Genomic DNA, 16,355 nt, shown 5'->3' with positions numbered 1-16,355 from the left:
ATCTTAAAATTTCAGGGCAGATAGATCTTGACCAGATAAACAATTTTACTCCTTGTCAGATTTGCTCTAAATGCTTTGGTTTTTGAGTAATAACCAAAAACTGCATATAACCTCCATGTTCTATTTTTAGCCGTGGCGGCCAATTTGGTTGGTTGGCCGGGTAAAAAAACACAAATTTTAAATTAGATACATCAATGATGATTGTGGCCAAGTTTGGATTAATTTGGCCTGGTAGTTTCAGAGGAGAAGATTTTTGTAAAAGATCATGGAGATTTACGAAAAATGGTTAAAAATTGACTATAAAGGGCAATAACTGCTAAAGGGATCAACTGACCATTTTGGTCATGTTGACTTATTTGTAAATCTTACTTTGCTGAACATTTTTGCTGTTTACAGTTTATCTCCATCTATAATAGTATTCAAGATAATAACCAAAAACAGCAAAATTTCCTTAAAATTACCAATTCAGTGCAGCAACCCAACAACGGGTTGTCCTATTCATCTTAAAATTTCAGGGCAGATATATCTTGACCAGATAAACAATTTTACCCCCATGTCAGATTTGCTCTAAATGCTTTGGTTTTTGAGTAATAACCAAAAACTGCATATAACCTCCATGTTCTATTTTTAGCCGTGGCGGCCAATTTGGTTGGTTGGCCGGGTAAAAAAACACAAATTTTAAATTAGATACATCAATGATGATTGTGGCCAAGTTTGGATTAATTTGGCCTGGTAGTTTCAGAGGAGAAGATTTTTGTAAAAGATCATGGAGATTTACGAAAAATGGTTAAAAATTGACTATAAAGGGCAATAACTGCTAAAGGGATCAACTGACCATTTTGGTCATGTTGACTTATTTGTAAATCTTACTTTGCTGAACATTTTTGCTGTTTACAGTTTATCTCCATCTATAATAGTATTCAAGATAATAACCAAAAACAGCAAAATTTCCTTAAAATTACCAATTCAGTGCAGCAACCCAACAACGGGTTGTCCTATTCATCTTAAAATTTCAGGGCAGATATATCTTGACCAGATAAGCAATTTTACCCCCATGTCAGATTTGCTCTAAATGCTTTGGTTTTTGAGTAATAACCAAAAACTGCATATAACCTCCATGCTCTATTTTTAGCCGTGGTGGCCATCTTGGTTGGTTGGCATGGTAAAAAAACACAAATTTTAAACTAGATACATCAATGATGATTGTGGCCAAGTTTGGATTAATTTGGCCTGGTAGTTTCAGAGGAGAAGATTTTTGTAAAAGATCATGGAGATTTACGAAAAATGGTTAAAAATTGACTATAAAGGGGCAATAACTCCTAAAGGGGTCAACTGACCATTTTGGTCATGTTGACTTATTTGTAAATCTTACTTTGCTGAACATTATTGCTGTTTTCAGTTTATCTCCACCTATAATAGTATTCAAGATAATAACCAAAAACAGTAAAATTTCCTTAAAATTATCAATTTAGGGGCAGCAACCCAACAATGGGTTGTCTGATTCATCTGAAAATATCAGGGCAGATAGATCTTGACCTGATAAACAATTTGACCCCATGTCAGATTTGCTCTAAATGCTTTGGTTTTTGAGTTATAAGCCAAAAACTGCATTTTACCCCTATGTTCTATTTTTAGCAATGGCGGCCATCTTGGTTGATTGGCCGGGTCAAAATACACAAATTTTAAACTAGACACATCAATGATGATTGTGGCCAAGTTTGGTTAAATTTGGCCCAGTAGTTTCAGAGGAGAAGATTTTTGTAAAAGTAAACGACGGACGACAGACGACGGACGACGGACGCCAAGTGATGAGAAAAGCTCACTTGGCCCTTCAAACTAAGTCTATTTATAAGTAAAATATAGAAAAACAGGAACATAATTTTAACTAAAATTTCTTCTAGATACTAGCTTCTGATCACAATCAATCTTCTGTCAAAGTTTAGTACAAATCCAGGATCGCTAAAGAAAGTCATTCAAATTCTAAACTTTTTAACCACACTGAGAGTGAATGTTATGTTTCCTAGCAGAAAAAGTAAGCCCATTTATAAGTAAAATACGGAAAAACAGGATTTGTTGTTTTACCAAATTTACCTCTGGATACTATCTTATGATAATACGCAAGCTTCTGTCCACTATTGGTAGAAATCCTGGATAGTTTAAGAAAGTTATCAAAAATTCAAAAACTTTAACCACATAGTGAGTATTTGTTGACGACGACGACGTCGACGACGGAATCTAGGATCGCTTTGTCTCGCTTTTTCGACAAAAGTCGAAGGCTCGACAATAAGGACTAATAAGAGAAAAGCCCTCGCCAATCCTTAAAATTTAAGGCAACTTGCTATTATTATTTTTTTTTCAAAGTCAATAGTTATACCCCCGCTTAAAAAAGTTAGGGTATACTTGTTATACCTCTTCTGTCCGTCCGTCAGTTCATCCGTCCACCAGTCCGTCAGTCAATTCGTCGTACCGTCCAATGAATATTTTTCGTCGCATTAGTTTTTCTGTAACTACATTACAAGGATTTCTGAAATTAGGTTTCAGGTTTTATATGAGTCAGTTTAACCGTGATGCGTTTTCAGATTCATCCCTCAACAGTTTCCTGTGACATAAATAAAAGTATTTGGGTGGGGGGTATCATCAGTGAGCATCGCAGGTTCACTTGTTAACTTTAGAACGGTCTGTAATCAATGCAGAACCGACTTCTCATACAATAATATCAAAAACGTGTTCATATATACATGTAGTAAATGGAAGCCCATATTCACACGATCATTTTCTATGTTTATTGGACCGTGAAATATGACGTATATGGGCGTTTTTCAATAAAAACGTATTTTCTTGTCCCAGCCACTTTAAAAAAAATGTGTTTGATCTTTGCAAGTAATTTTTTGTGCAGTCAGTACATTGAATTAAATTTAACATTTTAAGCAAAGAAACAGTTTATTTTTAGAGGGTTGATAAGATATTGACTCCTGAATGGTCCAAAACAACCAAAATGGCATGTCACTAGACCGGCTGTTCAACATTCATACTCTAAAATATCGTTTAAAAATGAAGAAATAAATGTTATTTTTACTTTACATAAGTTCTTTAATAATTCAAAAGTATGTTCAGATCCAACATATTGTAATAAGCAGCTTTAAATATAGGATTTTTAACTTCAGAAGGTATGTCCATAACAAAATGTCCACTACGAAACGAAGTCATTAACATTTGCCAATAAACAGTTTTATAAAATCAATGTAATTTTTGTTTGCAAGAGATATAAACATTAGGGTCTTGCAAAAGAAGTGATGCTTTTCTACAGCAATTAAATTGTTGTTAAGAAAAATTGAGCACTTCAAATGGACCAGATTGATGCCGTATTTTTGTTAATGTCCACTACGAAACGGGTCAAATCTCCTTCAGTATCTGGTTTTAAAGTTATGAAAAAATATCAGTGTGCAGCTTAATAAATGCTTTGATGAATACAATCAGTCTTGTTACTATTGCAATGTAGGGAGTGTGGGGAAAAAATAAAACATGCGAAACGGTCCCCTACGAAACAAGTATGGGAAAAAAACGTTTCGTAGTGGACACTACCACTACCATGCAGTCTTTTTTAATCTTTTTTCAATTATATTCGTGCAAAACAAATAACAAGGGTTAGTTTCATATAATTTAATATGTTTTTATTAACATATAATAGGGTTGATGTCCACTACGAAACGGTTTTGTCCACTTCGAAACGCATCAAAATGTCCACTACGTAACATGGGTTGTATCTTCATATGTGAAGTACCGTCTAATCTTTATCGATAAAAATGGTTTTTCAATTCAGAAAAAAAATGAGATTTTTCTAGTATTTTAAGTAAACAAACTGGAATGTCTATAGGAAACATTTGAATTTACAAGAAATATTTGTGTTTAGTAGAGGTTTCGTAGGGGACAAAAGTCCCCTACGAAACAGTACACAAATTATGAAAATAATATCATTTTAAAGAATATTAAAGATTGCACTTTTTGTTTACAAACAGGTTGGATGGAGAGTTGTCTCATTGGCACTCACACCACATTTCCCTATATCTATAATAGAGGTATTCAAAATAACTATTAAAATTGAATTTTAAACAAGTTGATTTTCCATTTTTTTAGGTCTGAAAGTTACGCTTTTATTGAAAAACGCCCATATGACATTCAAATTGGAAAGATCTTATCATAGCGAACATATGAACTCAGTTTCAAGTTGATTGGACTTTCAACTTCATCAAAAATTACCTCGACCAAGAACTTTAACCTGAATCGGGACAGACAGAAAGACGGACGAACGGCCGCACAGACCTAAAACATAATGCCCTCTTCTATCGTAGGTGGAGGCATAACAAACCACCAAGCTAAAGACTTTTTGCGGGTTTTATAGTCCAGATATGTTCTAATTGATTATGTCTTTCGTCCAATGACAAATATTTCGTTCACATCTCCCACAAACACGTATACCTGTCCCTACGGGGCGCCGAATGGGACTCTTGTGGTTTTGTACTCAAAATTCAATTTTGTACGGACAAAAGTGACTTTTGTTCAACAAAAATGAGTTCAGTTTAACAAAATTTGTATCATACTACAAATTTGAAATTTTGTCATACAAAATTATCTATCAGCGGACAAAAGTCACTTTTGTCATGACAAAATTCATTTTTGTTACACAGACTTGACTTTTGTTACCTAATTTCAAAATTGAGCGACAAAAGTCAATTTTGTATGTAAATTAGTTTAGTTTGGTTTCTGTGAACTAATTTGCATACAAAATCGACTTTTGTTACACAAAATTGACTTTTGTTACACAAAAATTACTTTTGTTACACAAAATTGACTTTTGTTACACAAAAATTACTTTTATTACACAAAATTGACTTTTGTTACACAAAATTGACTTTTGTTACACAAAATTGACTTTTGTTACACAAAATTGACTTTTGTTACACAAAATTGACTTTTGTGAGACAAAATTGACAAAATTGACTTTTGTCTCAACAAAATTGACAAAATTGAATTTTGTCTCAACAAAATTGAATTTTGTCTCAACAAAATTAACAAAATTGAATTTTGTCTCAACAAAATTGACAAAATTGAATTTTGTCTCAACAAAATTGACAAAATTGAATTTTGTCTCAACAAAATTAACAAAATTGAATTTTGTCTGAACAAAATTAACAAAATTGAATTTTGTCTCAACAAAATTGATTTTTGTCTCACGAAAGTCAATTTGTCTCACGAAAGTCAATTTTGTCTCATAAAAGTCAATTTTGTTGTTACAAAATAGAATTTTGTCATCACAAAAATGAATTTTGTCGTCACAAAATTGACTTTTGTCTCAACAAAATTGACAAAATTGACTTTTGTCTCAACAAAATTGACAAAATTGACTTTTGTCTCAACAAAATTAACAAAATTGACTTTTGTCTCAACAAAATTTACAAAATTGACTTTTGTCTCAACAAAATTAACAAAATTGACTTTTGTCTCAACAAAAATGACAAAATTGAATTTTGTCCCAACAAAAATGACAAAATTGAATTTTGTCTCACAAAAGTCAATTTTGTCTCACAAAAGTTAATTTTATTTCACAATAGTCAATTTTGTCTCACAAAATTGAATCTTACCGTACACAATTGACTTTTGTGATTTAATTTCCATATCAGGTAACAAAAGTCAATTTTGTATGCAAATATGTTTATATTTGCATACCTTTAAGACAAAATTGACTTTTGTCATGACAAATATGAATTTTGTCTACAAAAATGACTTTTGTCATGACAAAAATGAATTTTGTCTACACAAATGAATTTTGTCATCACAAAATTGAAGTTCTCACAAAACAAGTCTGTAGCACATAGTTTTGTAAGACAAAAATGATTTTGTTATGACAGAATTGAATTTTGTACAAAACCACAAGAGTCCCATTCGGCGCCCCGTAGTCCCATCCTATTATTCCAAGCAATGATATCAGAAAATGGGTAATCTATTTTTTATTATAATTTTGAACTAACCAAGAACTGTATAGGATACCTGGTTAACATCAATCAAACTAGATTTAACATGCTTTAATCGATAATTAGTGTTTTGACACAGTCCCCACGTTTACAGTCTATATAAATTTGTCAACCTCAGTGTCGAGTATATACCTTTTCGTAACATGTCTTTTATTAAAAGTTAACCTGTAAAATGGAACGATAATTCAAACTAAAACTAAACAAAGTTTAATGCAGAGCTTTAGATTAAAATCGATAATAAAAGAGGCAAAACTGAAAATATATCACTAATAGCCGAAGCCAAAGGTGTCAAAATATAATGCTGTTAATATAATTGTCTACTGGAACTCCTTCTATAACAGTAACAGTATGTTTGTCTTACCTATCAGCATACTAAGTGTTTCTTGCGATTATGACTAATAATGATCTCTCCTATGTAATTTTTGTTGAACAAGTGACGCATTTATAATAATTTTGAATTTTCGAATTCAAGAGGCAAACAATAATAAAATTAAAGTTGTTTTTTGTTCTACTCGCTTGAAATTACATCGAACACAAATGCGATGTACCCTTAAAATTAATACAAATAAATATATTGATAATTAGATTGACTAGCGCTAAGAACAAGGACTATAGGATTTAAACAATCTCTTTCATATTTCAATTTCCCCCCCTGATTTAACACGGTGTTTATCCTGATTCGAACAATACTACAATATAGCAAAATATAGAATTTACATGTATTTGTCTTTCCACTTCGATAATTAGAATGAATTTAAAAAATGGTGTTGATGTAATTTGTAACTTCCAACTGATATAAAAAAAATATAAGATTTTTAAGTACTTTTCATAGGATGAGTCTGAAATAGGCTACTTCCGATTAAAAAATTGTCATTTCCGGTTGACCTGATAAATGATGAAATGTCTTCAACCAAATGCAAAAGACTTGATTTTTTTATATTGAACCAGTATAAAGTTTTAGCAGAGGTCGAAATCTAGAAGGTCAAATTGACTATTCACCTTGACCTCAATTTCAAGGTCATAGGTCAGTGATCACAAATAGAAAAAATCCAGGTCAATCACTTGTATGGTTGTAGAGTAATACTGATTTCAAATACATAAGAGGAAAAACTATAAGGGTTGACCAAAACGTTTCGACTTAAATTGGTTGAAGTTGCGCCCTATTGTAAACAGTTATTTGGCTAACATATAATTTCATTAACTGTTACTGTTTCTTTTGAATAGAAATAACAAGCAAAATTCTTAATTTAGAACATGACCGTAACCTTTGACCTTGACCTCAATTTCCATTTTCATTTCAACAGATTTTAGGCCTTTATGACTTATAATATATAAATTTATTCAATATTTCAACTTTGTTAATTTTTTAAAGGGAAATAACTTTCTATGAGAAGACATCCAATCACATCAGTTTAATTGAGCAAAACATTCTTAAGAGTAGAGGATCAATTTGGTGAAAACAGTTTGTTTAAATCTTTAACGGTTTTTAGAGAAATAAAGACAAGAAGAAAAAGGGGATGCGGTGAGATAACTCCTATAAGAATAAGTGTTCGGTTACACAGGATGAGTTTTGAAACCCCAATCACTGTACCACATCATTGGCCAAAAATGTATGTTGTAAAATAAAAAAGGATCTCAGACGGCATAGAAAAAAAATAATCAGAAGAAAAGCAAAAGTTGAAAGACCAAATTAATCTCAATTAGTTTTTGTATTTGTAGATACTTACGGAAATGGCAACTAGAGGTAAATACATAGTTACTGGTATCACTTTTTTTTCAGGAATGTTCATCCAGCTCAGCCTTTGGTGCTTTTATTTTAGCTCTACAGTGTATAATTTAGGGTTTGGTCTTTTAATATGGTTGGAAATGAGTATCACTTTAGAAAATTATTAGTAGAAAATAACTATCTATTGCATTAAAATTGATACCGTTAAAGTAATCTGAGTAGAGGTTGCTCAATAGGTTAATATAATCATTCAGTATGGTATTCTAATCTATAACACAGCGAATATCATCATTAGCAGGAGAACATAAGGTGGGTTACAGGGGCGGATCCAGCCATTTTAAAGGGGGGTTCCCAATCCAGGACAAAGAGGGGGTTCCAACTATATGTAAGGGGGGTTTCCAACCCCCGTTACCCTCCCCCTTGAATCCGCCAATGGGTTATTATGACGCATACATAAAGGGCCTTGGGACTTAGATCTTGATGTAATATAAGTCACTTACTCATATAATACAGCTTGAGCGATGTAATGCGTTTTGTATGGGTCTGGGATCAAAAGATGTATAACTTGCAAGCACATACTTTATATTCAGACTTTTAACAGTCATTACATTAGTACGGAATACACCTAATTTTGCGATGTGTATTGCAAGACTTCTTTTACAGTATATGTGTATATGTATGGAACGCCATTATTGTCTAATAGTGTTAATATTTAATGTGTTTAGTCGCCTTGTCTTAACGTACTGTCTTTTCTTTTAAATGCTAAGTTAAAGTGCCTTTATTTCCTGACACTGCAAAGCTGTGTATTGCTAAACTAATACTTCAATTTATTTGGTCAAACAGTTGTATGATATGTCATTGCTATTCTTTGTTGTGTGCAATATGTGTAACATTATGTTTTAACTACTTTGTATTCGGTGATTACCTCTAACTTTATGACCAACAACCTCTATGTTGTGTCTATTCTTCTTTTTAAGTTAGTCGATTTATAATTGCGTCCTGTGTCAATTTAAATTCGATCGTTATTTTAATTTTTTTAACGGTTTGTTTTCGCATGGTAGTACTATATTGACCAATATAATACTTTCATGGTTTTAGTAACATCTTTGTTCTATGAAAACCTCGTGGTATTATATTTCAAAGGCTTAATGTTGTGTTAATAAATATGAAAAAATATATATATAATGGTATAGCTTAAATCCGTTTTGCCAGACAACTTATACTTTTTGTTAACATGCAAGGAGTATTATGTGAATCTACTAGTACGTTATGTGCAAACACGAATTGCATTATGTATGTTGGATGGGTAAGGGCGTATTGCATTTCCGCTAATTTTTCAAAGTTCCAATGCTACGTTTCCGCAAATTTAAAGTATACGTTTCCGCAATTTGTATTTATTACTGTTCCGGAAATTTACCTGGTAAATTATAAATATTTGAATATATATTGACTTGAAAAATGTTGCTATGTCATTAAACAGAGACAGGCGAAAGCAGTTTAAAAAATTACCTAAATGTAGATTAGAAATTCACGAGACATTAAGACAAATAGATTTGAACACTAAAAAAACTGAAACTTATTTTCACTTTTAATTAGTCAATGATTTTGATTCGGGAATCGTTATACTTTCATGTTTCACCAACTTGGTATGTCTATGTAATGTAATGACTGATATTTTCATAGATGGCACATTCAAATTCTGTCCGAAATACTTCTACCAACTCAGTTTATTCGATACATGGATGTAAAAATTGTAACTACATTCGTCTTGTATTTGCGTTACTTTCACTTAAATCCGAGGAATGTTACACGAAACTGTTGGATCGGCTTATTGAAATGTGTACTACCCGAAGAATAACTCTCCAGTCCGAGGTAGTTCATAATGACTTTGAATGTGTAATGCATACTGCTTTTACGAAAACACGAATAGTGCCGAGCCTTTCCTTGCCAATTTGAACGAGCAGTTTAACGCTAGCTATCCTAACATTTTTGTTTTTATCGATGTGTTATTGAAACTGCAAACAACATCTTATGAGAACTCTAACTGTCAAAGCACCCGTTTGGAAATGTGAAAAGGAGAAGATGGACTTCCTTCTTGAACAAAATACAACACTTGTAAACGCCGAATGTACTACTGTGGACTTTGAACGGCATGTTGGCTACAAATATTCTGCCAAAACTGACTTATGAACTCATATCAAGATATTTCTGATTACTGCTGACTTTTGAACATACGTTTTCCATATCCAACTATAGCAGTCATCACGTGACTTTTGTGACGTCACGTATCAACCATACCAAGCCCACGTAAAATGTATAGAATGCATAGGGGCTTTCTGGAATCGATGAAATACATTACTTTAAGTTCATGATACTAAAAGTGTGGGTCTATATAGTAATTCATCATATATTAAGAAATATAAATATTTCTTTTGGAAAAGTTTAAATTTTGATCTTCTCCCTTCCAAATGCTTTTTAAAATTTGTCTTGTTGCCTCGATAGTTCACACTGTTAAATCATACAACTACGATAAATATTGGATTTTCTGTCGTGTTTAACCTTAACGATCCTTAAATTGCGATTCAAACAAAACAGATGGAATAATTGTTGGTCTATGTGCTTATTCTTATATTCATAAATATTTGAAATATCGTATATGGAATAGTTTAATTTTCTATTATGTCCCTTCAAAATTGATTTGAAAATAGGCTCTTTTCAGAAAATCTGGTATTATTTTTCAAGATGCTGTTGTATGATTTGTGTTATATTTTTAAAGAGGAGATTTCAATAACATCAACAAAACTCCGACACATGCAGGATCGTGGTACAAATGTACAAGAAATGAGCGACACCTTTAAGAAAGAACTCTTTCAAAGTATGGACAAACACATCCCATCAAAAGAAATCCGCTCTAAGAACAACTTGCCCTGGATAAACCACAAAATTAGAAAACTCTTTAAAAAGAAACAGCGGCTATACCAACAAGCTAAGAAAACTAAAAAGTGGTCAGACTATAGACAGTTCCAAAAAGAAGTAAAGCGACAAGTCAGAAAAGCAGAATACACGTACACCAATGATACTATCATAAAAGGCCTAGAAACAAACAAAACAAAGCCATTCTGGAAGTATATCAAATCCAGGAAAACAGATAACATTGGTGTATCACCTTTAAAAGACAAGGGGAAATTAGTCAGCGACAGCAAAGGAAAGGAAGAAATTTTAATCCAACAATTTAGATCCGTATTCACAATTGACAAATCAGCATCAATTCGAAAAACAACAAAATACATACTGGAAACAATACCCAATCTACTTATTACCACAAAAGGACTAGAAAAACTACTCAAAGATGTAAACCCATCGAAAGCATCTGGACCAGATGGTATACCAAACAAAATACTTAAAGAATGTGCTACAGAAATAGCAACAGGACTTACTGCCATCTTCCAAACATCAATAGACACTGGCATACTACCCGAAGACTGGTTAAACGCAAACATCTCGTGTGTATTCAAAAAAGGAGACAAACACGCTGTAGAAAACTATAGACCAGTCTCATTAACATCGGTACCTTGCAAACTATTAGAACATTTCATATGTAAGCACATCCTCAAACATCTTGAAAAGCACAGAGTCTTAACATCACTCAACCATGGATTCCGATCTGGCTACTCATGTGAAACACAACTATTAGTCACCTTACATGACTTCATGAAAGCATTTGACGCCGGACTACAAACTGATATCGCAATCCTGGACTTTTCAAAAGCCTTTGATACAGTACCACACAACAAATTATTATCAAAAATGGGAGAATACGGAATTCGAGGACAACTAAACAACTGGCTTAATATGTTTCTGACACAGAGAAAGATGAAAGTAGTAGTAGAGGGAGAACAGTCGGTAGAAGTCAAAGTGGACTCAGGTGTTACACAGGAAACAGTTCTGGGACAATTACTTTTTCCTAAATGACCTCCCAGACACTATCAAATCATCAGTACGGCTGTTCGCCGATGACTGTCTATTATACAGAACCATCAAAACATAGAAAGATCACAAACTGCTACAAGAAGACCTAGCTAGCCTAGAAGATTGGGCAAATAAATGGGGTATGCGATTTAACGCAAAGAAATGCTACATTCTAAGCATAAAGAACAAAAGCCGCAGATTCTATACAATCAACGACCACATACTCCAGTGCAGATATCAGAAGACCTAAAATGGAGCACGCATATAACAAACGTTGCCAAAAAGGCTAACTCAACCCTAGGCTTCCTCAGAAGAAATTTACGATACTGCCCACAGGAATGTAAGAAAACTACTTACATTTCCTTAGTAAGATATACAATGGAATATGCAGCATGGGACCCCTACAGTATTACAGACTCAAACAATCTAGAAAGAAGACAAGCAGCACGCTTTATAACAGGTCATTACAGAACTATTTTCTGAAAATAGCTTATTTCAATTTGGAAGGGACATAATAGAAAATTAAACTATTCTATATACGATATTTCAAATATTTATGAATATAATAATAAGCACAAAGACCCACAATTATTCCATCTGTTTTGTTTAAATCGCAATTTAAGGTTAAAGACGACAGAAAATCCAATATTTATCGTAGTTGTATGATTTAACAGTGTGGACTATCGAGGCAACAAGACAAATTTTCAAAAGCATTTGGAAGGAAGAAGATCAAAATTTAAACTTTTCCAAAAGGAATATTTATATTTCTAAATATATGAGGAATTACTACAAAGACCCACACTTTTAGTATCATGAACTTAAAGTAATGTATTTCATCGATTCCAGAAAGCCCCTATGCATTTCTATACAATTTACTTGGGCTTGATACGGGTGATGTGTGACGTCACAAAAGTCACGTGATGACTGCTATAGTTGGATATGTTAAGTCATAACATCAACGTGATCAAAGAAAACAAACATATGGCACCTAATAACGATATAAGTTTTGACAATATCTACATAGATGTAAGTTAAGTCATAACATCAACGTGATCAAAGAAAACAAACATATGGCACCTAATAACGATATAAGTTTTGACAATATCTACATAGATGTAAGACAATACCTATGCAGGTTAGTGTTGTCCGTTTATCAATGCCATTCATTGCGGTATTATTTTAATATTTATACAAGAATTTTTAAGACCTCGAATGGATATAAACCGAGGTGAAATAAATATATTTTTCAATATTCTTTAAATCATTCATCAGATAACCAGTAAATTTTAATTAATCCTAATTGAACCAGTAACGTGCAGAGTTATCGAACGTTATTATGACTGTAATAGTTGCATATGATAGACTTAAATGATGAATTTTACTTGCATGTTATGATGACCTTTGACTTACTTAATATTTATTTTATATTATGGCTTTGTTTTCGATCAACAGGTATTGCGGAAAAGCAATAATTTATTTTTTCCGGAATAGTAACTTTTTTTTTCCGGAAAAGTAAGATATTTATTTGCGGAAACGTAAACTTTTTTTTCCGGAAACGTCATCTTTTTTTCCCCGGAAAAGTAATGACAATTTGCGGAAACGTAAAACGCCGTGTATGTTAACACCTCATAATACGTTAATTATTTGCAAATAACTGTAACATTATATATAAACAGCTATTACGTTATTTGCAAAAACATATGACATTAGGATCAAACACCTGTTATATTATGTGCAAACACCTATTACTTATATTACGTGAAGTGCAAACACTTTTTACGTGAATTCAAATACTTATTACGTTATCTGCAAACCCTTATTACGTTTAAAAAGGGCATATCCAACAGTTTATTTCTGACGGTGAGAAATTTTCCACTTAAGATATATAGCCTTTTTTTACCTGCGTAAATCAAATATGTAATAAAAATATCCCTTTTCGAGTAAAATGAGATTGAAATCTCAGATATTTGCTCGAAATTCGGATTTGTGGACGTATTTTTGCTCCCGACAGAAATGCATAACTTTATTGTTTTAAAAGATAAACACAAGCTGTTTTTTGTAAAATTATATATAAGTTCTCTTTTTTATAAGTATCCGATAAATTTAAGAAATATTTTGTTTAGAAATAGCTTAATTTTATCGAATGTAGAAAAACAACGTCATTTTTTTTATGTATATTTATCCAAAATAAAAACAATGCATCATTGACTTTTTCATAACATTTAGTACAAATAATCATCATACGTTATCAAACCAAATGACATTTTAAAAAGAAAATCAAATCAGTTTGAATTATAAAAATCAGTCGAAAAATGCATCTTTTCCCGATATGTAACTGTATACGTTAGCAACGTCATTATTTCCCCTGTAACTGTATCATAATTATGCCATTCAGTGCAAACACTTATTACATTAGGATCAAACACCTTTTAGATTGTGTACAAACACCTATTAATTAAGTTACGTGAAGTGCAAACACTTTTTACGTTATGGATAAAAAAACTAAAAAGATTAAAACAATACGCAACAATTATAAATACATTTACAGTAATCAAAATTAAGGGAACACGTAATACGTTATAGTATACGCCTTTTTAACACAGATTAAAACAATATGCATCAGTGATTAATTAAAAAGAAAAATCCAACCGCAGTTTTTTACGGAGATTGTGAACGGAGAATAATGTTTTGCTCTCTCTCACGTCCGCAAACCGGGTCCTTAGCCATGTTAGCGTCTTTAAGAAATATTACGCATACCATTTTGTAAAAATTTACTTGGTGTTACAAAAAGAAAAACAACGAGGTAGATTCCGACTTCATTTGACATTGCAAAGTCTACGATCAGAGACTGGCATTTCCTTTGAATTTATTGTTGTAAATCATGCACTAAGTGACGGAATTTGGGAGACTGACATACCATTCCTGTCATTGAAAAACAGAAAAAAAAAAACTTTCCTTAGAACCAGGCCCCTGGCGGTTTAATTTAGACTTTGAAAAAAATATTTTTTATAATATATTTATTTTTCTCATCCATGTCGCCATTCAATGTTTTTAATGATTTTTTATACCCACATTACTACAAAATTACATATTATTAATAAACATTATTTAAAGTTTTTGTTACAGCATATTGATATTAACTTTTGGCATGTTTTACAATATTTAATTATTTGATATCAATATACATGATTAAGGATTGGGTTTCAAGTTGACAATAAAATACTAAGTAACTTTCACATCCATAATATATTCTGATATTCTTGGTATTGCCAATAACTGTTATTGCATAAATACATATATATCCGAAAAAACAAGGTATCTCATCACCTTCATTATACCATGAAGCCTTCAGCAAATGAGAAATATAATAATGAGATCTAGAGTTTTGAAAATAATAAAAATTTAATTTTGATTAATTTTATCTTTCAAAATATTAAACGTTTAAAATTATATATCTTTTATATAAAGTAGAGTTCGAACCAGATTAAATTGTGTACTGAACATTGAAATATGATCATGTTAAGGGGCACGGTGTCTTAAAGTCATACATTCTTTTGCAAATGTTTTAATAAATACACGTTCATGTATATGTATCTTCCATATGTATAACTGTCCTTGTGATCGGGTGCGCGCCTAGACATAACCCATTAAAGGTTATTAGAATTAAAAAACCGGTCACTGTTGGTCTTATTTCAATCGCTAGTTAAACCATTGCAAAATGGGGAGTCCGTTTGGTTGCGCAGGATACAGAAGTACGCAGTTCTATTTGGTTTGATAAGAATGCATGGTTAAATTGGATGCCTTTTCAACCCTTGTAGAGAGAATTTTACGCTCCCTACACCCTTGTTAAACATGTTCACCATAAGCCGATACCAATACCGAAACCGATACCGATACCTAAACCAAAAATAGTAGTGAGGTAAATGTTAAATGTTAATTTTAAGCCAAGTAACTCAAACCTTTCACTCCATTATATTGTTTAAAAATTGAATACCCTTGATGGGGTATAACTTCAATTCATAAATTGACTAGAATCTATAAATAAAGAGTTCAAATAAATCATTTTTAAATACACTAATGCAAGTTACAGACAATTTATTTATTATGTACATTTATCATTAAGCAGGTTTTGTCGTAGATAAAGAGCTGCACAAAATTCTACAATAGCCGCAATACCGTTCCGACTATGTCAATAAAAAAACTCTTAATTAATAAATTTCAAACGTCCTATGGAATGTTCTACATGAACTGTTCTTGCACGAATCTTTTCATTGACAATTTTGCGTTGATTGCGGATTAATGCATTTTGATTGCGTAAATGCCGTCCAGTATATGGTGTTGCAATATGATGTTCTAGTGATTATACTAGAGTATCGTCAATTTAGTAACAATCACGAGGAAATGGTTATATCTCGTGTGGATCGATAGCATCTATCAATCTGTAAGTAATCGCATGTCAGTTGTAAGGGTTATACTTATACAGCCATATTGGAAACCAGAACTGATGTGTCTTTTTTTCTTTCCTGTGTCTATTATGACTTGCGGATGTATACAGTGTACATGAACATGTCCGCTACAAAACAATTCCTGGTTTTCGGTTTGGCGATTTATTTTATGAGAGATGTCATCAA

General features: G+C 32.2%; 1 protein-coding gene across 1 annotated transcript in view; it reads left to right on the top strand.

Moving 5' to 3' along the window:
• The window catches only part of LOC134715670 (uncharacterized), a 67,760-nt gene that overhangs the window by 951 nt on the left and 50,454 nt on the right, over positions 1–16,355 (top strand). The window contains exon 2 of the mRNA XM_063578006.1: positions 7,749–7,773. Within this exon, the coding sequence (XP_063434076.1) occupies positions 7,761–7,773 (13 nt within the window). The 5' untranslated portion in view covers positions 7,749–7,760. The remainder of the gene's footprint in view (positions 1–7,748; positions 7,774–16,355) is intronic.

The sequence above is a fragment of the Mytilus trossulus genome, chromosome 4 (assembly GCF_036588685.1).
Source record: "Mytilus trossulus isolate FHL-02 chromosome 4, PNRI_Mtr1.1.1.hap1, whole genome shotgun sequence".
Taxonomy (NCBI): Eukaryota; Metazoa; Mollusca; class Bivalvia; order Mytilida; family Mytilidae; genus Mytilus; species Mytilus trossulus.
Note: the sequence above shows the minus strand (reverse complement) of the source record. Positions and strands in the feature narration are given on the sequence as shown.